This window comes from Protobothrops mucrosquamatus, unplaced genomic scaffold, assembly GCF_001527695.2.
Source record: "Protobothrops mucrosquamatus isolate PMUCROS unplaced genomic scaffold, P.Mucros_1.0 scaffold1906, whole genome shotgun sequence".
Classification (NCBI taxonomy): Eukaryota; Metazoa; Chordata; class Lepidosauria; order Squamata; family Viperidae; genus Protobothrops; species Protobothrops mucrosquamatus.
Window position 1 is genome coordinate 258284 of NW_015388030.1, and position 16410 is coordinate 274693.

The following is a 16410-nucleotide window of genomic DNA, read 5'->3' on the forward strand; positions in this document are numbered from 1 at the left end:
CATTAAAGAATTTTTAAAACACTCTTATTTCTAAGATTTTCTTATGGTCCTTCCCTTAACTCCAGGCATCTGTATTTTATGATGGAATTTGTAACCAATATTTGGCAAGGAGTTTCTGTATTTGAAAGCTGATCAACAGACTATTGGCTGTTATATCCATTTTACCCAGATAGTAGGAGTAGAAGTAGGAGGAGAAGTAGGCATAGGAGGAGAAGGAGAAGGCGAGATAACCTTTTGAATAAGCAATCTCAAGAATAGAAAAAATATCAGGAATGACAGATAATAATCTAGACTTACCGAATTCTTCTGAAAGATCACTTCCTAGAAAAAAGAAAACCAGGAAAACATATTAGAAAGTTGCCCACTGCAAAATATGCCTGAAGGTAAATGTGTAAAAGAGATCATTTCAGCAGCTATAAACCTATTAAATTAAGGACCTTTTACTGAAATCAATTCTTCTGGCCAACAGTCACAAGTGCAAAAATGCTCAGTTTTAACAACTGGCTACTCTAGAAGTTAGAGGAATAATAACACCTACATAAGAAAAGTGTATCCTGACTGAGAAGAAAGGAATGCAATTACCATCTTATAGGGCAGAGTAGTCTGCAATTGACCAAACCTAGCCTTTTTGATGCATTTAAACCAAAAGGCCAAAAGCTTGAAGTAGCTGAAATTTCGCAACATGCTGAATCCATCAACCAACTGGCCACATTTGAGCCTAGCTCTTTGTGCCAACAGAATCTGCATGGCGAATATATGATCCACCGAGTCATTTGATCAGCGGTGGGATTCAGCCAGTTCGCACCAGTTCGGCAGAACCAGTAGCTAATGTTTTGTTGCCCAGGCCCAGAATGGACTTCCAGAAACAGCAGCCACACAGAGAACCGGTTGTTCACATATCTGAATCCCACCACTGCATTTGATCTAGAAAATGAAATGAAGCAGAGTTAAGCATGGGGAAATCTGTTATGCAAATAACAGAGTTGAAAGAACAAAGGCTGCAAACCACAACTTTCAAGGACCATAGAACTAGATCAGCCTTAGAACAATTAAAGAGTAATTGCATATCATCCTTCCTTAACCTAATGCTCCCCCCCTAGATGTGTTGGACCCAAATTTCGATAAAGATAACAAATATAGAGAGAGGAATTGCACTGTAATCTGTCAACATCTGGAAGGTTCAAGTTTTCGATCTTTGCTTTAAGAGCAGTGTTTTTCAGTCTGGGCAACTTTAAGAGATCTCAGCTTTAACTCCCCAAATTTATCAGCTAGAGTTTTGTACACTGCACAGAGTTGTTTTTGGTGAAATGGGCAGCTATATAAATTAGATAGATAAATAAATGTCATCATTCATTTCCTAATTTCTTTGCCCAAATGATTTTTCTGGAAGCTTCTAATGCCTTTTACCTTAATAGGGAGGCATACAGATATGCCTACCTTGTGATGCAGGAGATTTAATCTAGTTTTAAGTCTGCATGCCCTAAAGGGTATACAGGTAGTCCTTGACTCATGACCATAATTGAGCCCAAAACTGATGTTGCTAAGCGAGACACTTGTTCAGTGAGTTTTGCCACAGCGGTTAAATGAATCATTGTGGTTGTTAAGTGAGTAACCCGGTTGTTAATGGTTTCCCTATTGATTTTGCTTGTCAGAAGGTCGCAAAAGATAATTACATGTTACCGGGACACTGCAACCGCAATAACATGAGTCAGTTGCCAAGCATCCAATTTTTGATCACATGACCACGGAGACGTTGCAATGGCTGTAAGTGTGAAAAACGGTTATAAGTCACTTTTTCATGCCATTGTAACTTGGAATGGTCACTAAATGAACTGTTGTAAGTTGCGGACTATCTGTATTTAGCACTACATGGCACATCAGAAATAATTAAGAGAAGATCCTTCAAAATGGTAGTGACTCCCTCCCTCTGGAATATCATCCATCCAGAAATTAGACACTCTGACACTCTTTTGGAAGGCCCTGAAAACGTGGTTCTGCCAGCAAGCCTGAGGAACCCAGAACAGGATGGAGCCCATTAAATGTGTGTTGAATGTGTGTTGTTGCCGGGATGGGTGGATTATTATTTTATGTTTTTATTATTAATTCTTTTGTGTTTTTATGTGTCCTGTAAGCTACCTTGAGTTGCCATGTGCAAGTAGGTGGCAATATAAATTTTCTAAATAAATAAAAATAAAATAAAATAAAATGCTTGGAAACACTCCAACACTCCTTTTCGGAATTCTTCCCAAAGTATTGTACAGCAGTTGCTGTTATTATTCACGTATGGCACAAAGGGCCGAATTTTTATCCCGTGGAATTTATCTTAGAAGAATAATCTATTACAGCACTGGATGGAGAGGAGAGGTGCTGAAATTTAATGACCTCTTGGTCAATGAATGGTTATTTTTAATCCGTTTAAACTCAAACACTAGCAAAAGGATCTGTATCCCATATGCCGATTTTAAATAGCAATAGCTTGGTGATGTAAGTTCAACCGAGATTACACATACTGAAAGCCAGTTGATAGAAATCAATGGAAACAGATTTTGTCCTGATTTATTTCAGCTTCACTAATTTCAGTGGGTCTGACTAAGTGTGGATCTAATCAATTATTAATCACACCGAGTTGAAAAGTGGGCTGCAGCAGCCAAAGAGCAGCAACCAGCAATATTTTTGCAAGCTCGCTCTGAAGATTTCCACATGTGCCTGTATGCGACGGAATCTATTTGCATTTCTGATTCCAAGATATAACACTGTCTGCGCTTGGGGTGTGTACTTCTTTTTAATTAGAAGAAGTGGGGACAATAAGAGATGCAGATAGCTTTGCACCAAGCTGCAGTTTGTAGTTGTATGAAAACGCTACAGCCACAGGATACGCTGGTTAGCACAAACGATAACACAAGACAACAGCAACAGAGACCATACAGGTAGTCCTTGACTTAACGGCTACAATTGCGGCCAAAGTTGATGTTGCTAAGCGAGAGAGTTGTTAAGTGGGTTTCGGCCCATTTTATGGCCTTTCTTGCCACAGCTGTTAAGTGAATCACTGTAAGTTGTTAAGTTAATAACACGGTTGTTAAATGAATCCAGCTTCCCCATTGACTTTGCTTGTCAGGAGGTTGCAAAAGGAGATCATGTCACCCCAGGACACTGCAACCGTCATAAATATGAGTCAGTTGCCGAGTGGCTGAATTTCAATCGTGTGACCATGGAGATGCTGCAACAACCGTGTGAAAAGCGGTCATAAATCACACTTATCAGTGCTGTTGTAACATAGAATGGTCACTAAATGAACTGTTGTAAGTCGAGGACTACCTGTAAGTTAGGCCAGCCTCTTCCATTGCATACTACGTTTCTGGGTTATCCAGTGCCTGTAAAAACATCTGTCCATTAAGGTGTGTTGGGAAGCCCCTGTCTGTGGGTGGGGTTGACACTGAACTTCCAAGAACCAAGAGCATGACTCAGCAGAAAGCAGTTTCCTATATTCTTAGAATACCTATGGCCATTCCCGCTTTGGAAATGTATTGAGAAATCACTTGGAAAACCTCACTCTGGGACAGGAAGCCAATATTCCCCTCCCTGTCCCGGTCTTGTTATTAAATACGCTGCATGAAGACGGAGGAAGGTGTGCTAAAAACCTCTGGTTGTGAATCCACATAGTTATTCTTGAAAAAAGGAAACGGAATGTTTCCCACCCCTTAGGCTGTCTTACATAGCAGATTTTCAGATTTCTAGTTTGGCCTTCCCCCTAAAGATATGTCAAAATGATGAATCTCTACGTGTCTATTGAGATTCTCAGTCATCCACGTCATGGTTGTCCCAAAGGTGTTTTTCCAAAAGGCAACTGGACTTTGTTTTTCCTTGAAGACGTTTCGCGTCTCCTCCAAGAAGCTTCTTGGATTAGAAGCAAAAAAATGTCTTCAAGGAAAAACAAAGTCAGTTGCCTTTTGAAAAAACACCTTTTTTTAAAAGGTGTTCTCATTTTAGAGAGGTTTTCTCATTTTCTCATTTTAGAAATGTGGAAAACACAATATGAATTCTCATCAGAAACTGGAAGAATTGAAAAAAATTTTGCAAGAACAAATGTTTTCGGATGTTTTGGAGAATTTGGAACAACATTTTGGAAAACAAAAGGCAGAGAAGGCCTTTGACAATTTAAATTGGGATTTCCAGTTCAAGGTTTTGAAAAGTATCAGTTTTGGAGCGAACAGGTAAGATCGATTTACGCTTCACAGAAAGCACAAATAATTGCTAACGGAGATCTAAAAAGCCCCAAGTGATACAAAAACGAACAAGGCAGGCTCCCACGATCCTCTCTTTTATTTATTTTGGTTCTTGAAATATTGAATAGAGACATAAAACAAGATGAGAGGATTGCTGGAATAAAGATTTTAAAAAGAATTGTAAGTTAAAAGCTTTTGCAGATCACTTGGTATTTGTTCTGGAAGATCCTTTAAAGGGAATTGAAACATTAATGGGCAAATTAAAATAATTTGATATAAAGATAAAAGTAAAAGCTTCCCCTGTCCAGTCACGTCCGACTCTTGGGGGTGGTACTCATCTCTGTTTCTTAGCTGAAGGAGCCAGCATTTTCCAAAGACAGTTCTGTGGTCATGTGACCAGAATGACTATATTCCGAGGCACACAGAACGCTGTTTCCTTCCCACCGAAGTGGCACCTATTTATCTACTCGCATTTGCATGCTTTTGAACTGCTAGGTGGGCAGGAGTTGGGGCAAGAATGTGGAGCTCCCCCCCCCCCCATCACACAGCATTCGAGTATCAAACCCAGGCTGTCAGCTTTCCAGCTGACAAGCTCAGCATCTTTAACCACTGAGCCAGCACGCCCCCTGCAATTTGATATATTAGTAGGCTTTAAGGTTGATAAACAGAAGATGAAGATGTTAACAAAAAAAAAATTGAAAACAGAAGACCAAATAGAATTGATGGAAAACAGGGGTTTAACATTAAGGCCAGATATTTATTTTTGAGATTGCTAGACAACCAGTTTGAAAAAGTTTATCTTTGTACGTGATAACTGCAGCAAGATTATTGTACGCACAAAGATGGAAAGATTTGGCATTGCTGACAATGGGGGAATGGTTGTTCAACATGATGGAACTTTCTGAAATAGTCAAATCAACTTTTTTGTTCAGAGAAAAGATAATATCTACATGTGTTACTTACTGGAAATCCCTTATTAGACTTTTTGCATGAAGCAGAACAAAAACTAAACTTATCATTTATGGTTTTGACAATTAGATAGAGTAGATTACAGATAGAAGCAAGTTATGTTGAGCGGTAAAGTAGTTATATAAATAAAGGGGTAAATTTATAAACGTACTGATAACCACTATAAAGAAGATCAGAAGCTACTTTGCATCTTTCTTTTTTCTTTTCTATTTCTCTTCTATTTTTTCCCTATCTTGCATTTTTAGCTTTTTCTTTTATTTCTTCCTTATTCTTTTCTTTTTCTTACTTTATATTAGTTTGTATTCATTCTTATGCTTTTTAAAATCTTTAATAAAAATGATAGATGTCTGGGGCTTCAGTTCTTTGAAAGGTAGATACCAGAAATTTGATGCCTGCTTCCTTCTGCCTTAGGAACAGCTGGTTCAAACCAATCTAGCCAAGAGTCTGAACTTCTCAGTATGGCTGAATCTCCAAAACGTGCCTCCTAACAAATTGCACTATGCAGTTCTTGGTGGTTGTTTGCCTGCAGAGGTTTCATTACCCAACTACGTTAACTTCATCAGTGCTGCGGATAGCACTGATATAGCATAGCATTGATGGTGTTACTTAGTTGGGCAATGAAACGTCTCTAAGCAAACAAATCAAACTCAGAGAGCATCAAGGACTCCACACTTCAGCCCTGTGCTGCATATATTTCCTTTTATTGGAACTGCCCTGTGACCATACTCACACGGAGAGCTTGCAATTCTGGAAGATCGGTGTAACAGCAAAGGAGAATATTGTTGTTCATACTGAAGCTCTCACGGACTCCCAGGTGATAGAAAAGTGAAGGCTGGCACAAGCTGTTGCTCATCTCCACAACCACCACATCTGCAAAGGTAGAAAGGGCAGATATCAACCATAGAGGAACATCTCCTCAACCTTTCCACACTGCCTTCATCTGGTTGGTGGCCAAGGGCAGGTTACTGAGGCCAATCTCGTTCATCTTGAGCAGCAAAAGTGCCCCCTCTTGCACAAACAGAGAAAAAAGCATTCTGATCCTCAGGGACATAACGTCCCGCAAAAACATAACATACCCTGGTATTTTAATGTTTTAAGACCACACCCTGCTGCTTGTTCATTGTCAACCCAGAGCTTTGAAGTTCCATGCAGCTTTGCAGCTAGCACCCAAACCCTCCCACGCAATTTATCAAGCAGTTGGAGATCTTTCTTGGAGAGAAAGAGAAGGGATCTGATTGTTCTGAGGACAATGGGAAAAACAAGAGGCTGCCATATGTACTTTGTAGGGAGAATTTCCCAAGATATCCCAGGCTGAACCAAGAACCCAGGCTAAAATCTCGCAAAACAGTTGCTGCTCCATTCAAACAACACTGAAAGAGATGAACAACCTTAGGGCAACTTATACTGATCCATTCCATCCACTGCATTTTTTTTTCTCTTGCTGCTTTTTAAGTGTGTGTATAATTGTTTGCAGGAATTGTTTCTAATGTTCTTGTTCTCAAAGATTGTTGCTAGACTTGTCTGTTAGATGATCAGATATGTGGGTGCGCATGTGTGTATAAACATATGCACATGGAGAGATAATTGCAATTGTAATCTTGAAGAGAAGGACTTGTAAAAACAAAACAGAAAACACCTTCCAGCACCCATTTTCTTTCTTTCTTTCTTTCTAACAGGAATACTCCTGCTTAATGTTCTAGCCAGGTTGTGCCCTTTTCCTAAGGCAATCTGGCCTACTTTATAAAGAAAAACCCTTTTTGAAAAGTTGTCCAGTTCAATTTAAAGATAAAAGAAGCACTGGGGGAGATTTATAATCAGATGCTGCTCATTAACCTGATCATAATCTTTCCCAGAATTGTAAGCAGGGTCTACAGCATTGTTTTTTAATCATAGCAATTGTTTTATCTACAGCAGGGCTTTTCAACCTTTTCACCCATTGTACCACTTTTAGGATATGGCAATATCTGAGAACCACCAGTCGCCTAGCAAGGCGTCAAAAAGTTGATGACCAAAAAAAAAAAAAAGGAAAAAAGCGATAAAGTACAGATAGTCCTCGACTTACAACAGTTCGCTTAGTGACTGTTCGAAGTTACAATGGCACTGAAAAAAGTGCCCCCCAAGCCACAGCCGAGCAAGACACCTGCCTGCCCACCCGGCCGTGCTCTTCCTCCTGTCCGAGGTTTTCATTGTTGTGAGCATTTCTGTTGAGGATTGGCAGCGGGGGTGGGGTGGGGGGGTGTTTGGTTTTTATTCCCCTCGTCTGCTGGGTGGTTGCAGCAGGTTTTGGTCACTTCACATGACCCTGGGACACTGTGACTGTCATAAATATGAATCAGTTGCCAAGCATCTGAATGTAAATCACAAGACCCTGGAGATGCTGCAACATTCCAGCTGATCGGCACTTCTTCTGGGCTCAGCAGAAGCGCCAGGATCAGCGCCGAGCTCCAGCTGGATCCTGGCGCTTCCACTGAGCCCTGACAGCCCCAAAGAAGCGCCGATCAGCTGGAAAGCGGCACTGATCCTGGCGCTTCCGCTGAGCCCTGACAGCCCTGCAGCTCCAGCCTTCTCTCACTCAGGCTTGTGCGGTGCTGCCACCGGTTCAGCTCATTCCCCTCCCCCGCTACCACTTTTCTAGGATGGCCATGTACCACCTGCCAGGTGCCAATGTACCACAGGTGGTACCCGTACCATTGGTTGAAAAGCCCTGTTCTACAGGGATTACCATGTGTATATTTTATCTATACCCATCAACACTTTTTCCCTATTTGAGAGGGATGTATAAAGGGTCACCTAATCCTGGGCTGTGTTTCTTCTTAAATTCTTCTGCAATGACAACTGTAGATTTGGTTGAAGGTGGTGATGGTAAATCCTGTTTCCTTTTTCCACCCCAGAGATGAGGCTTCTCTAGAGACTGAAGGAGGAGGCTGAAAATCTAGAGATGGCCAAACTCAATCTGGGCTCACCAACAACAACTGAAAAATGTTATTTGCAAGTGACATCGGGTAAAGAATGATTGGTTAGAAATAGGCTGCAAGTAACGTGCCTCACAAGGTTGTTATGGGGAAAGTAGGAGGAGGAAGGTGTGTGGGTTATGTTTGTCACCTTGCATCATTTGTAAAAATAATAAAGGCAGGAAGTAAAATAAATAAATTACCGGTAATAGATGAATGAATGAATGAATGAATAAGATAGTCCCTATAGTATTGTTTAGCAACCAATGGAAGTTACAATGGCACTGAAAAAATGTGACCTACAACTGCTCCTCGCACTTACAACCATTGCCACATCCCCAGTGATCAAAATTCATGCACTTGGCAACCAGCTTGTATTTATGAAGGTTGCAGCATTTGGGGTTCCTGTAACTGCCATTGACAGCCTTCCCAGCCTGCTTCCAGCAAGCAAAGTCAATGAGGAAAGCCGGATTTGCTTAACAACTGTGTGATTCACTTAGCAACTGCAGTAATTTGCTTAACAACCATTAAGCAAAAAAGATCACAAAGTCAGGACCAACTCGCAACCACCTTGCTTAGCAGCAGCAATTCAGGTCCCGGTTGTGGTTGTTAGTTGAGGACTACTTGTATTCAGGGTGGGTCTACGACAACTCGCCGTGGTCAACTCGCCACAGGACAACCCACCACGGGACAAGAGTTAGACTAATATCAAAGAAATAGTGGAATAGGATCATGAAAGAAAGGATGCCAAAGGAGGGACAAAATGAAATGTGAACAACAAAGAGTAACATAATTTTTAATTAGTTTAAATTTAGGCAAGAAAAACCAAATGCACAAATACAGTATTTGCTGAACAGTAGTAACTGTGAGAGGGATCTGGGAGTCCTAGTGGACAACCACTTAAATATGAGCCAGCAGTGTGCTGCAGCTGCCAAAAAGGCCAACACAGTGCTGGGCTGCATTAACAGAAGGATAGAATCAAGATCACGTGAAGTGTTAATACCACTTTACAATGACTTGGTAAGGCCACACTTGGAATACTGCATCCAGTTTTGGTCACCGCAATGTAAAAAAGATGTTGAGACTCTAGAAAGAGTGCAGAGAAGAGCAACAAAGATGATTAGGGGACTGGAGGGTAAAGCATATAAGGAACGGTTGCTGGAATTGGGTATGTCTAGTTTAACGAAGAGAAGAATGAGAGGGGACATGGTAACAGTGTTCCAATCTCTCAGGGGCTGCCACAAAGAAGAGGGAGTCAAGCTATTCTCCAAAGCCCCTGAAGGCAGGACAAGAAGCAACGGGTGGAAACTAATCAAGGAGAGAAGCAACCTAGAACTAAGGAGAAACTTCCTGACAGTGAGAACAATTAACCAGCGGAACAACCTGCCTCCAGAAGCGGTGAATGCTCCAACACTGGAAGTTTTTAAGAAGAGACAGGACAGCCATTTGTCTGAAATGTATAGGGTTTCCTGCCTGAGCAGGGGGTTGGACTAGATGACTTCCAAGGTCCCTTTCAACTTTATTATTATTAAATAATTAAATTGCATTGTTGAATTGTTCCACAGCAAGTTGCCCCATGGCGAGTTAGCCGTAGTGAGTTGGCTGTGACGAGTTGTCCATTCCGTTCAGGGTTACCTCCAGTCTGGAAGGGGCTGCGAACAAACGACGCTCTGGGGAGCTTCCCTTTTCCTCGGTGGCCATGCTAGCGCTAATAATGCATTAGCAGTGCTCCAAATACATTCATTAATCTGCCACACACATTTCCTGCAACGCTTACAGCAAAGCTACATCAGGCATGCTGCAGGAAATGAACACTGTAGAGATATCCAGTGAAGTAATAATGGTTGCTGCACCTGGAAGGCAAGCCTTAATTAAAAGAGGAGGTCCAAAGAAGGCGTGTGTGAAGCTGGATGCCAAGTGCTGATGCTAAGTCTCTTGGACACATTGGATTGTGGTGTGACAGTTTGACAAGTGGCTGTCCAAGTTTTAACTTGCTCAGCCTGCCAGGCAAGAACTGATTAAGAGGATGTTCACTCTCATATCCTTTGTGGCTGCCCTAGTAATTACACTGCTTCTGTCCTGGCCCCACTACTAATTTCATTCATTTGCATAGAATTCCCCTTTTTCTACACTGCACTTCTCTTCCTTTTTGTGCTTCCCTGCAAGGCAGGCTGCAGAATATCGAATCCGATGTGGACGATCCAGACAACAAATAATATTTTTCCCCGAATCTTCCTTGCGGATAGGATGGCAGCTCAGCATAAATCAAGGCTATCTTGTCTATGCTGTTGGAATTCAGACCACAGCATTAGAAAGAAAGAAATCTTAAAAGTGTCTCAGAGCATGCACAAGTAAAGGCACAGCAAGTGCCAATTACTCTTTAAAATAGCTGCATCTTTTCTCAAGACTGAATATGCAAGCCAGGGAAATGACACAGCGGCTTTGAAGATGTGCAGATGGATGTTGCAAGCTCTGAGGCAACTTTCTGGAATCAAATCCAATGCATAATGCAGCTCTACCAGGAAATGCAAACATAATATTCTGTCTGATGATGGAAGCCAGGAGTGCTTTGCATATTTAACACCTCCAGCATCTTTCCTTATTGAATGGCAATCTACCAGGGAATCCTTCCAGATCTGGAAGCAACTTGACACTGCTTACCTTGCATATAATGTTAACTGTAGATGGGTTCTGGCTTAATAAGATCACCTATGGTGGCCTAGAATTACATGCAAATCAGGCCATGATTTATGGCCAGAGTTTAGCATTCTTGAATTAGCATCCTGTTATCTATGTTCACACACTGCATTAAGCCACATTATGGTTTTCTTGTATAATTGCATGGATTAGCATGTATGAACTAGATATTGTAGTCTGCCGCCCATGGCTTAGGACAAGTGAAAAATTGTGGTTAGGCTCAAAATTATGTTTAAATGAATGACAGCCTAATACAGTATATGAACTTAGTCACTAACTGTTCAAGCAGTACACTCAACCACAAGTTGGCTCCGCACATTTGTTAACCTAGCACAGGGGTAGGCAACCTTGGCTCTTTTATGACTCGTGGACTTCAACTCCCAGAAGCTTTGCGTCAGGCTTTGGTTTTGTTTTTTGTGGTTTTTTTTACCCCTGGCGTCTGCCTATACAAGTCCCTGTGGTTTTCTTGGCAAGATTTGGCAAATAGTTTGCCCTTGTCTTCTTTCTAGGTCACGGGTAGGCAACCTTGGCCCTTTTATGACTCGTGGACTTCAACTCCCAGAATTCCTGAGCCAGCTCTGGCTCAGGAATTCTGGGAGTTGAAGTCCACGAGTCATAAAAGGGCCCAGGTTGCCTACCCCTGGCCTAGCATATGGCTGAAATCTAGCTCATTTGATTAGTTTGTGTTTCAGTGGGTTGGGTGAAGATCCAGAAAGTGGGGAGAGCTGAATAAACCACGTGTAAATCTGTGTGTGTTCTCTGAAGGCCTAAACAGCTGCTTCATCATGGCAGAGGTGAGGTGTTCTTACGAGAGATGAGCAAAGACTATTGGAAGCGTATAACAAGAGTTGGTTAAGGCATCAGACTAGAAACTGGGAGACCATGAGTTCCAGTCCTGCCTTGGTCCTGAAGTCAGCTGGTTAACTTTGGAACAGTCATCTCAAAGGTGCTTTTTTCTTCAAAAGGCAACTGGACTGTTTTTTCCTTGAGGAAGAAGAGGGAAACGTTTTGCTTCTTATTCAAGAAGCTTCCCAAGATGGTGGTGGTATGGAAGGATAGGTACTGATTTGGGGGGGGGGGGGAATGGAAGGATTGTATTTCTTTGCAGAACCTATCCTTCCATCCCCCTCCCACCATCCAGTCTCAACTGTCAGTACCTATCCTTCCATCCCAACCCTGCCCTCCTGTCATCAGAACTGATGAAGCTCCTTGGATGAGAAGCAAATTGTTTTCCTCTTCTTCCTCAAGGAAAAAACAGTCCAGTTGCCTTTTGAAGAAAAAAAAGCACCTTTGAGACAACTATCACCTGGATGACTGAGAATCTCCACAGACACTTGGGCCAATCACTCTTTCTTAGACCTAGATTCACAGGGTTAGGCAACCTTGACTCTTTTATGACTCATGGACTTCAATTCCCAGAATTCCTGAGCCAGCACCGCTGGCTCAGGAATTCTGGGAGTTGAAGTCCATGAGTCATAAAAGGGCCAAGGTTGCCTACCCCTGACCTAGAAAGAAGACAAGGGTAAACTATTTGCCAAATCTTGCCAAGAAAACCGCAGGGACTTGTATAGGCAATGCCAGGAGTAAAAAAAAAAACCAAAAAAACCTCCAAAGCCTGATGCAAAGCCACAAACACACAACAAAAGTACATACCCACAGCAAAGAGGCCCAAGGTGGAAGGTTATCACAGCCACCCAGGTAAAGCAAACTGATGCCTACTTAGGAATCTGATGGAGGTGAATGATCAAGTTAGTGATGGTGGAAAGGTATAATTTAATACTGTATGGGAGACAGCAATGGTACTATACCACACAGTATTTCTCAAAGTTGCCTTCTATCCTTTCAAAGTCGGGAAATGAGGACCCAGATTGTTGGGGGGCAATATGCTGACTCTGTAAACCGCTTAGAGCAGGGCTTTTCAACCTTTTCACCCATTGTACCACTTTTAGGATATGGCAATATCTGAGAACCACCAGTCGCCTAGCAAGGCGTCAAATAGTTGATGACCAAAAACAAAAAAAAGGAAAAAAGCGATAAAGTACAGATAGTCCTCGACTTACAACAGTTCGCTTAGTGACTGTTCGAAGTTACAATGGCACTGAAAAAAGTGCCCCCCAAGCCATAGCCGAGCAAGACACCTGCCTGCCCACCCGGCCGTGCTCTTCCTCCTGTCCGAGGTTTTCATTGTTGTGAGCATTTCTGTTGAGGATTGGCAGCGGGGGTGGGGTGGGGGGGTGTTTGGTTTTTATTCCCCTCGTCTGCTGGGTGGTTGCAGCAGGTTTTGGTCACTTGACATGACCCTGGGACACTGTGACCGTCATAAATATGAATCAGTTGCCAAGCATCTGAATGTAAATCACAAGACCCTGGAGATGCTGCAACATTCCAGCTGATTGGCGCTTCTTCTGGACTCAGCAGAAGCGTCAGGATCAGCGCCGAGCTCCAGCTGGAGCCTGGCGCTGATCCTGGCGCTTCCACTGAGCCCTGACAGCCCTGAAGAAGTGCTGATCCTGGCGCTTCCGCTGAGCCCCGACAGCCCTGCAGCTCCAGCCATCTCTCGCTCAGGCTTGTGCGGTGCTGCCACCGGTTCAGCTCATTCCCCTCACCCGCTACCCCTTTTCTAGGATGGCCACGTACCACCTTCCAGGTGCCAATGTACCACAGGTGGTACCCGTACCACTGGTTGAAAAGCCCTGGCTTAGAGTGTGCCCTAAAGCACTATGAAGCAATATATAAGTCTAAGTGCTATTGCTATTCTCAACCTTGGCAACTTTAAGATGTGTGGACTTCAGTGCTGGCTGGGGAATTCTGGGAGTTGAAGTCCACACATCTTAAAATGGCCAAGTTTGAAAAACACCAGACAAGAAAATAGAAATGAAACAGGAGAACCATTTGTCTAACCAAACAAGGGCAACAAATCTGGAGAATGACACAACGGACAACATTTTATCTGCTTCATTTTATCTGCTAGCAAAATAACTGTCAGGATTATCCAGAGCAGATTAGACCCTTATATGGGAAAGAGAAATAGCAAATGTGGCTTTAGAAAAACTGGCCTCTAACCATGCTCCATATTTTTCTGCATCGGCTAAAAACAGAAAGATTCAGAGAGGCACCAGCTCAGTGAAAAAAGTACGTGCTTTGCATGTTGACCGTTCCAAGATTAAGTTCCTGCTGTTTCCGATTAAAATGATAAAAGTAATAGATATTGAGAAATAGCTCTTTGCCTCTGAACTCAGAAACCTATAGGATTAGATGCACTAAAAGCATTCAGTAGCTTGTTTTCTACATGATACTCACTCAATTTATTTTATTGTTAGATTACTGAATAATTAGTTTGGGTTTCATTAACAAAGCTATGGAATAATAGCCTCCAATATCAACAACAAAACAATGACCTTGCTTGTTTTTTATTTCCTTGTGATCACATGTTGCCCTTATAGTTATTTCTGCTGTCAATTTCATTTTAAATTCTGTGCACTGCCCAGAGTTGCTTTGACAAGAGGGGCACTATTACATCTTGAAACAAATAAGTGAAATTTAATGGCACACTTCTTTATGTATTCAAGGATTGGTATATTAATTTCTCATTAGCTCAAAGTAATTTAATAATAATGTTTAAAACTGCAGCAATTGCAAGATAAGGCTGAACAGTTTCTAAGAAACTGAAATTCTTGAAAGCTTTTTCAAGCAACTGAAATAAAACCTCCTCTCCTGTTCTGGTTTACAGTACTTGAATTTTCCCCAGACAGCTGCAAAGTTTCTGCAAAAACTTACAATGTACACAGGAATGTATTTATATATTTATTTATTCCCCGCCTTTATTATAAATAACTTTTATAAATAACTCAAAGAAGCAAACATCATTTGATACCACTTCCTCCTATTTTCCCCACAACAACATCCCTGTGAGGTAGGTTGGGCTGAGAGAAACAGGGGCTGGCCTCTCACAGAGCAGTAGGTAGAATTGATTTCCTACCTTTACTAAGATATGTGATTCCTATATTTGAAAAGGAAGACCTGATTTTGCTGAGTCCTCAAAGAATAGATTCAAATTTGCAACAAGTTCAGAAAATTGCAGGAAACTTTCTGGCTGGATCTAAAACAAAACATTAAGCCTGTGTGTTTAACCAGGTTTTAAATGCAACAATTAGGGCTTCCACAACTTGCCGGATTCACACAAAACATTCAGACAGAACTAAGACTGCCACATTATAGCTTATGGTAACCCAGCTTTGACCGTGCCTCCCTCCCACTCACCCAGCCAGTTCTTGCTGAAATAAATAAACTAGATGTGTTAAAACTTCAAACTTCAGCTTGTGCAAGTCCAGCAATTCCGAACCTGCCGTCTCCAAACTGGGAGTCGACGTCCAACACGGAGAATGGGGGAAACCTGGCTTTATGGTTTAGGAAGTCGTGGGAACCCAGTCAGGGTTAAACCAAAACCCGGCTGAGCAGAAACGAGCGCAGGAACCGGGCCAGGTAGCGCGGCGCAGGGGACTCACCTGCGTTATAGAAACGGTCCAGAGTGTCCGTGTCTCCCAACATCACGGTGCCAAAAGGCACCGTGGCGAGCTCGGTGCCCGGGACTTCCCTGCAGGCTTCCTGCAGGCACAGGAGGGGCAGCGGTTTTTCCAAATCCTCGGTGAAGACGTAAACGACGCGCAGGGCTCGGGTCCTCCCGCCGCCCTCTCGGCAGCCCTGGCTGCCCGCCGAGTAGAGCGGCTTGCTGGGGGTCAGCGCCATGGCCAGCGTGTCCTGCCAGAGGCTGCCGGCGCTGCCTAACTTGGAGTCCGTCGCCTCCATCCCGCCGCGACGCCGGGCGGCCCCGGGTTCCAAACGCGCGTCTTCAGCCATCCGAGGGACCCATCTCGCCAACCCGGGAAGCAGAGCAGCGAATGTCCCAGCCCGCCAGCTAATCAATCAGCCGGCACTTTCTCCCCTCCTGCCTCGAACTTTCTCCTTCCCTCGAAAGGGCTATTTACAAACTTCCAGGGTGCGCGAGGCAAGCCACGTGGCTTTCGCGAGCCCCGCCCGGGCGGGGGCGTCAAAACCCGAGTGCCCGACGGCTCGCCCAGGGCCGAGGAAGCGAGCGGCTAAGGCAGCTGTTGCTGTCGGAAGCCTCGCGGGTATTTTCTCCTTCCTGTGCGCTGCTCGGGGCGAAGGGGCGGGAGGCGAGGCAGGCAGGCGAGGCAGGCAGGCAAGCGGGAAAACGCCCACGAGCTCCTGGCGCAATCCGGGGGAAAGGCCCCGACTGGAACGGCGGCGGCGGCGGCGGCGTGTTTTTCCGCCGCCTTTCCCGTTGGTGCAAACCCGCAGGGCGAGCGACAGCGCCCCGATTGCGCAAGGGCGAAGCGGCGCCGAATCCCCGGCAAAGCCCGAGGCTCCGTGGCGGTGGCTCCCGGCCCTGCCTCTCCCCCCGCCCCCCCCCGAAGGCAACCGGCGCTCCGTCGGAATTCCCTGGAGTTCCGGGAAAGTTGAGCGTCGCCGCCAGATAAGAGATTTTGACCTCTTCGCAGGAAGAGTTGAGAACGGCAGAAGGAACCTCTGGATTGCTGCTGTAGTTGTTG

General features: G+C 43.7%; 1 protein-coding gene across 1 annotated transcript in view; it reads right to left on the reverse strand.

Annotated features, from left to right (window-relative positions):
* MAP3K6 (mitogen-activated protein kinase kinase kinase 6) overlaps positions 1–15610 on the reverse strand; it is a 58228-nt gene extending 42618 nt beyond the window's left edge. The window contains exons 1-3 of the mRNA XM_015823539.2: positions 15346–15610; positions 5923–6062; positions 298–321 (exon numbers count right to left, since the gene is read on the reverse strand). Of these exons, the coding sequence (XP_015679025.2) occupies positions 298–321; positions 5923–6062; positions 15346–15586 (405 nt within the window). The 5' untranslated portion in view covers positions 15587–15610. The remainder of the gene's footprint in view (positions 1–297; positions 322–5922; positions 6063–15345) is intronic.
* Between the last annotated feature and the right edge of the window lie 800 nt (positions 15611–16410).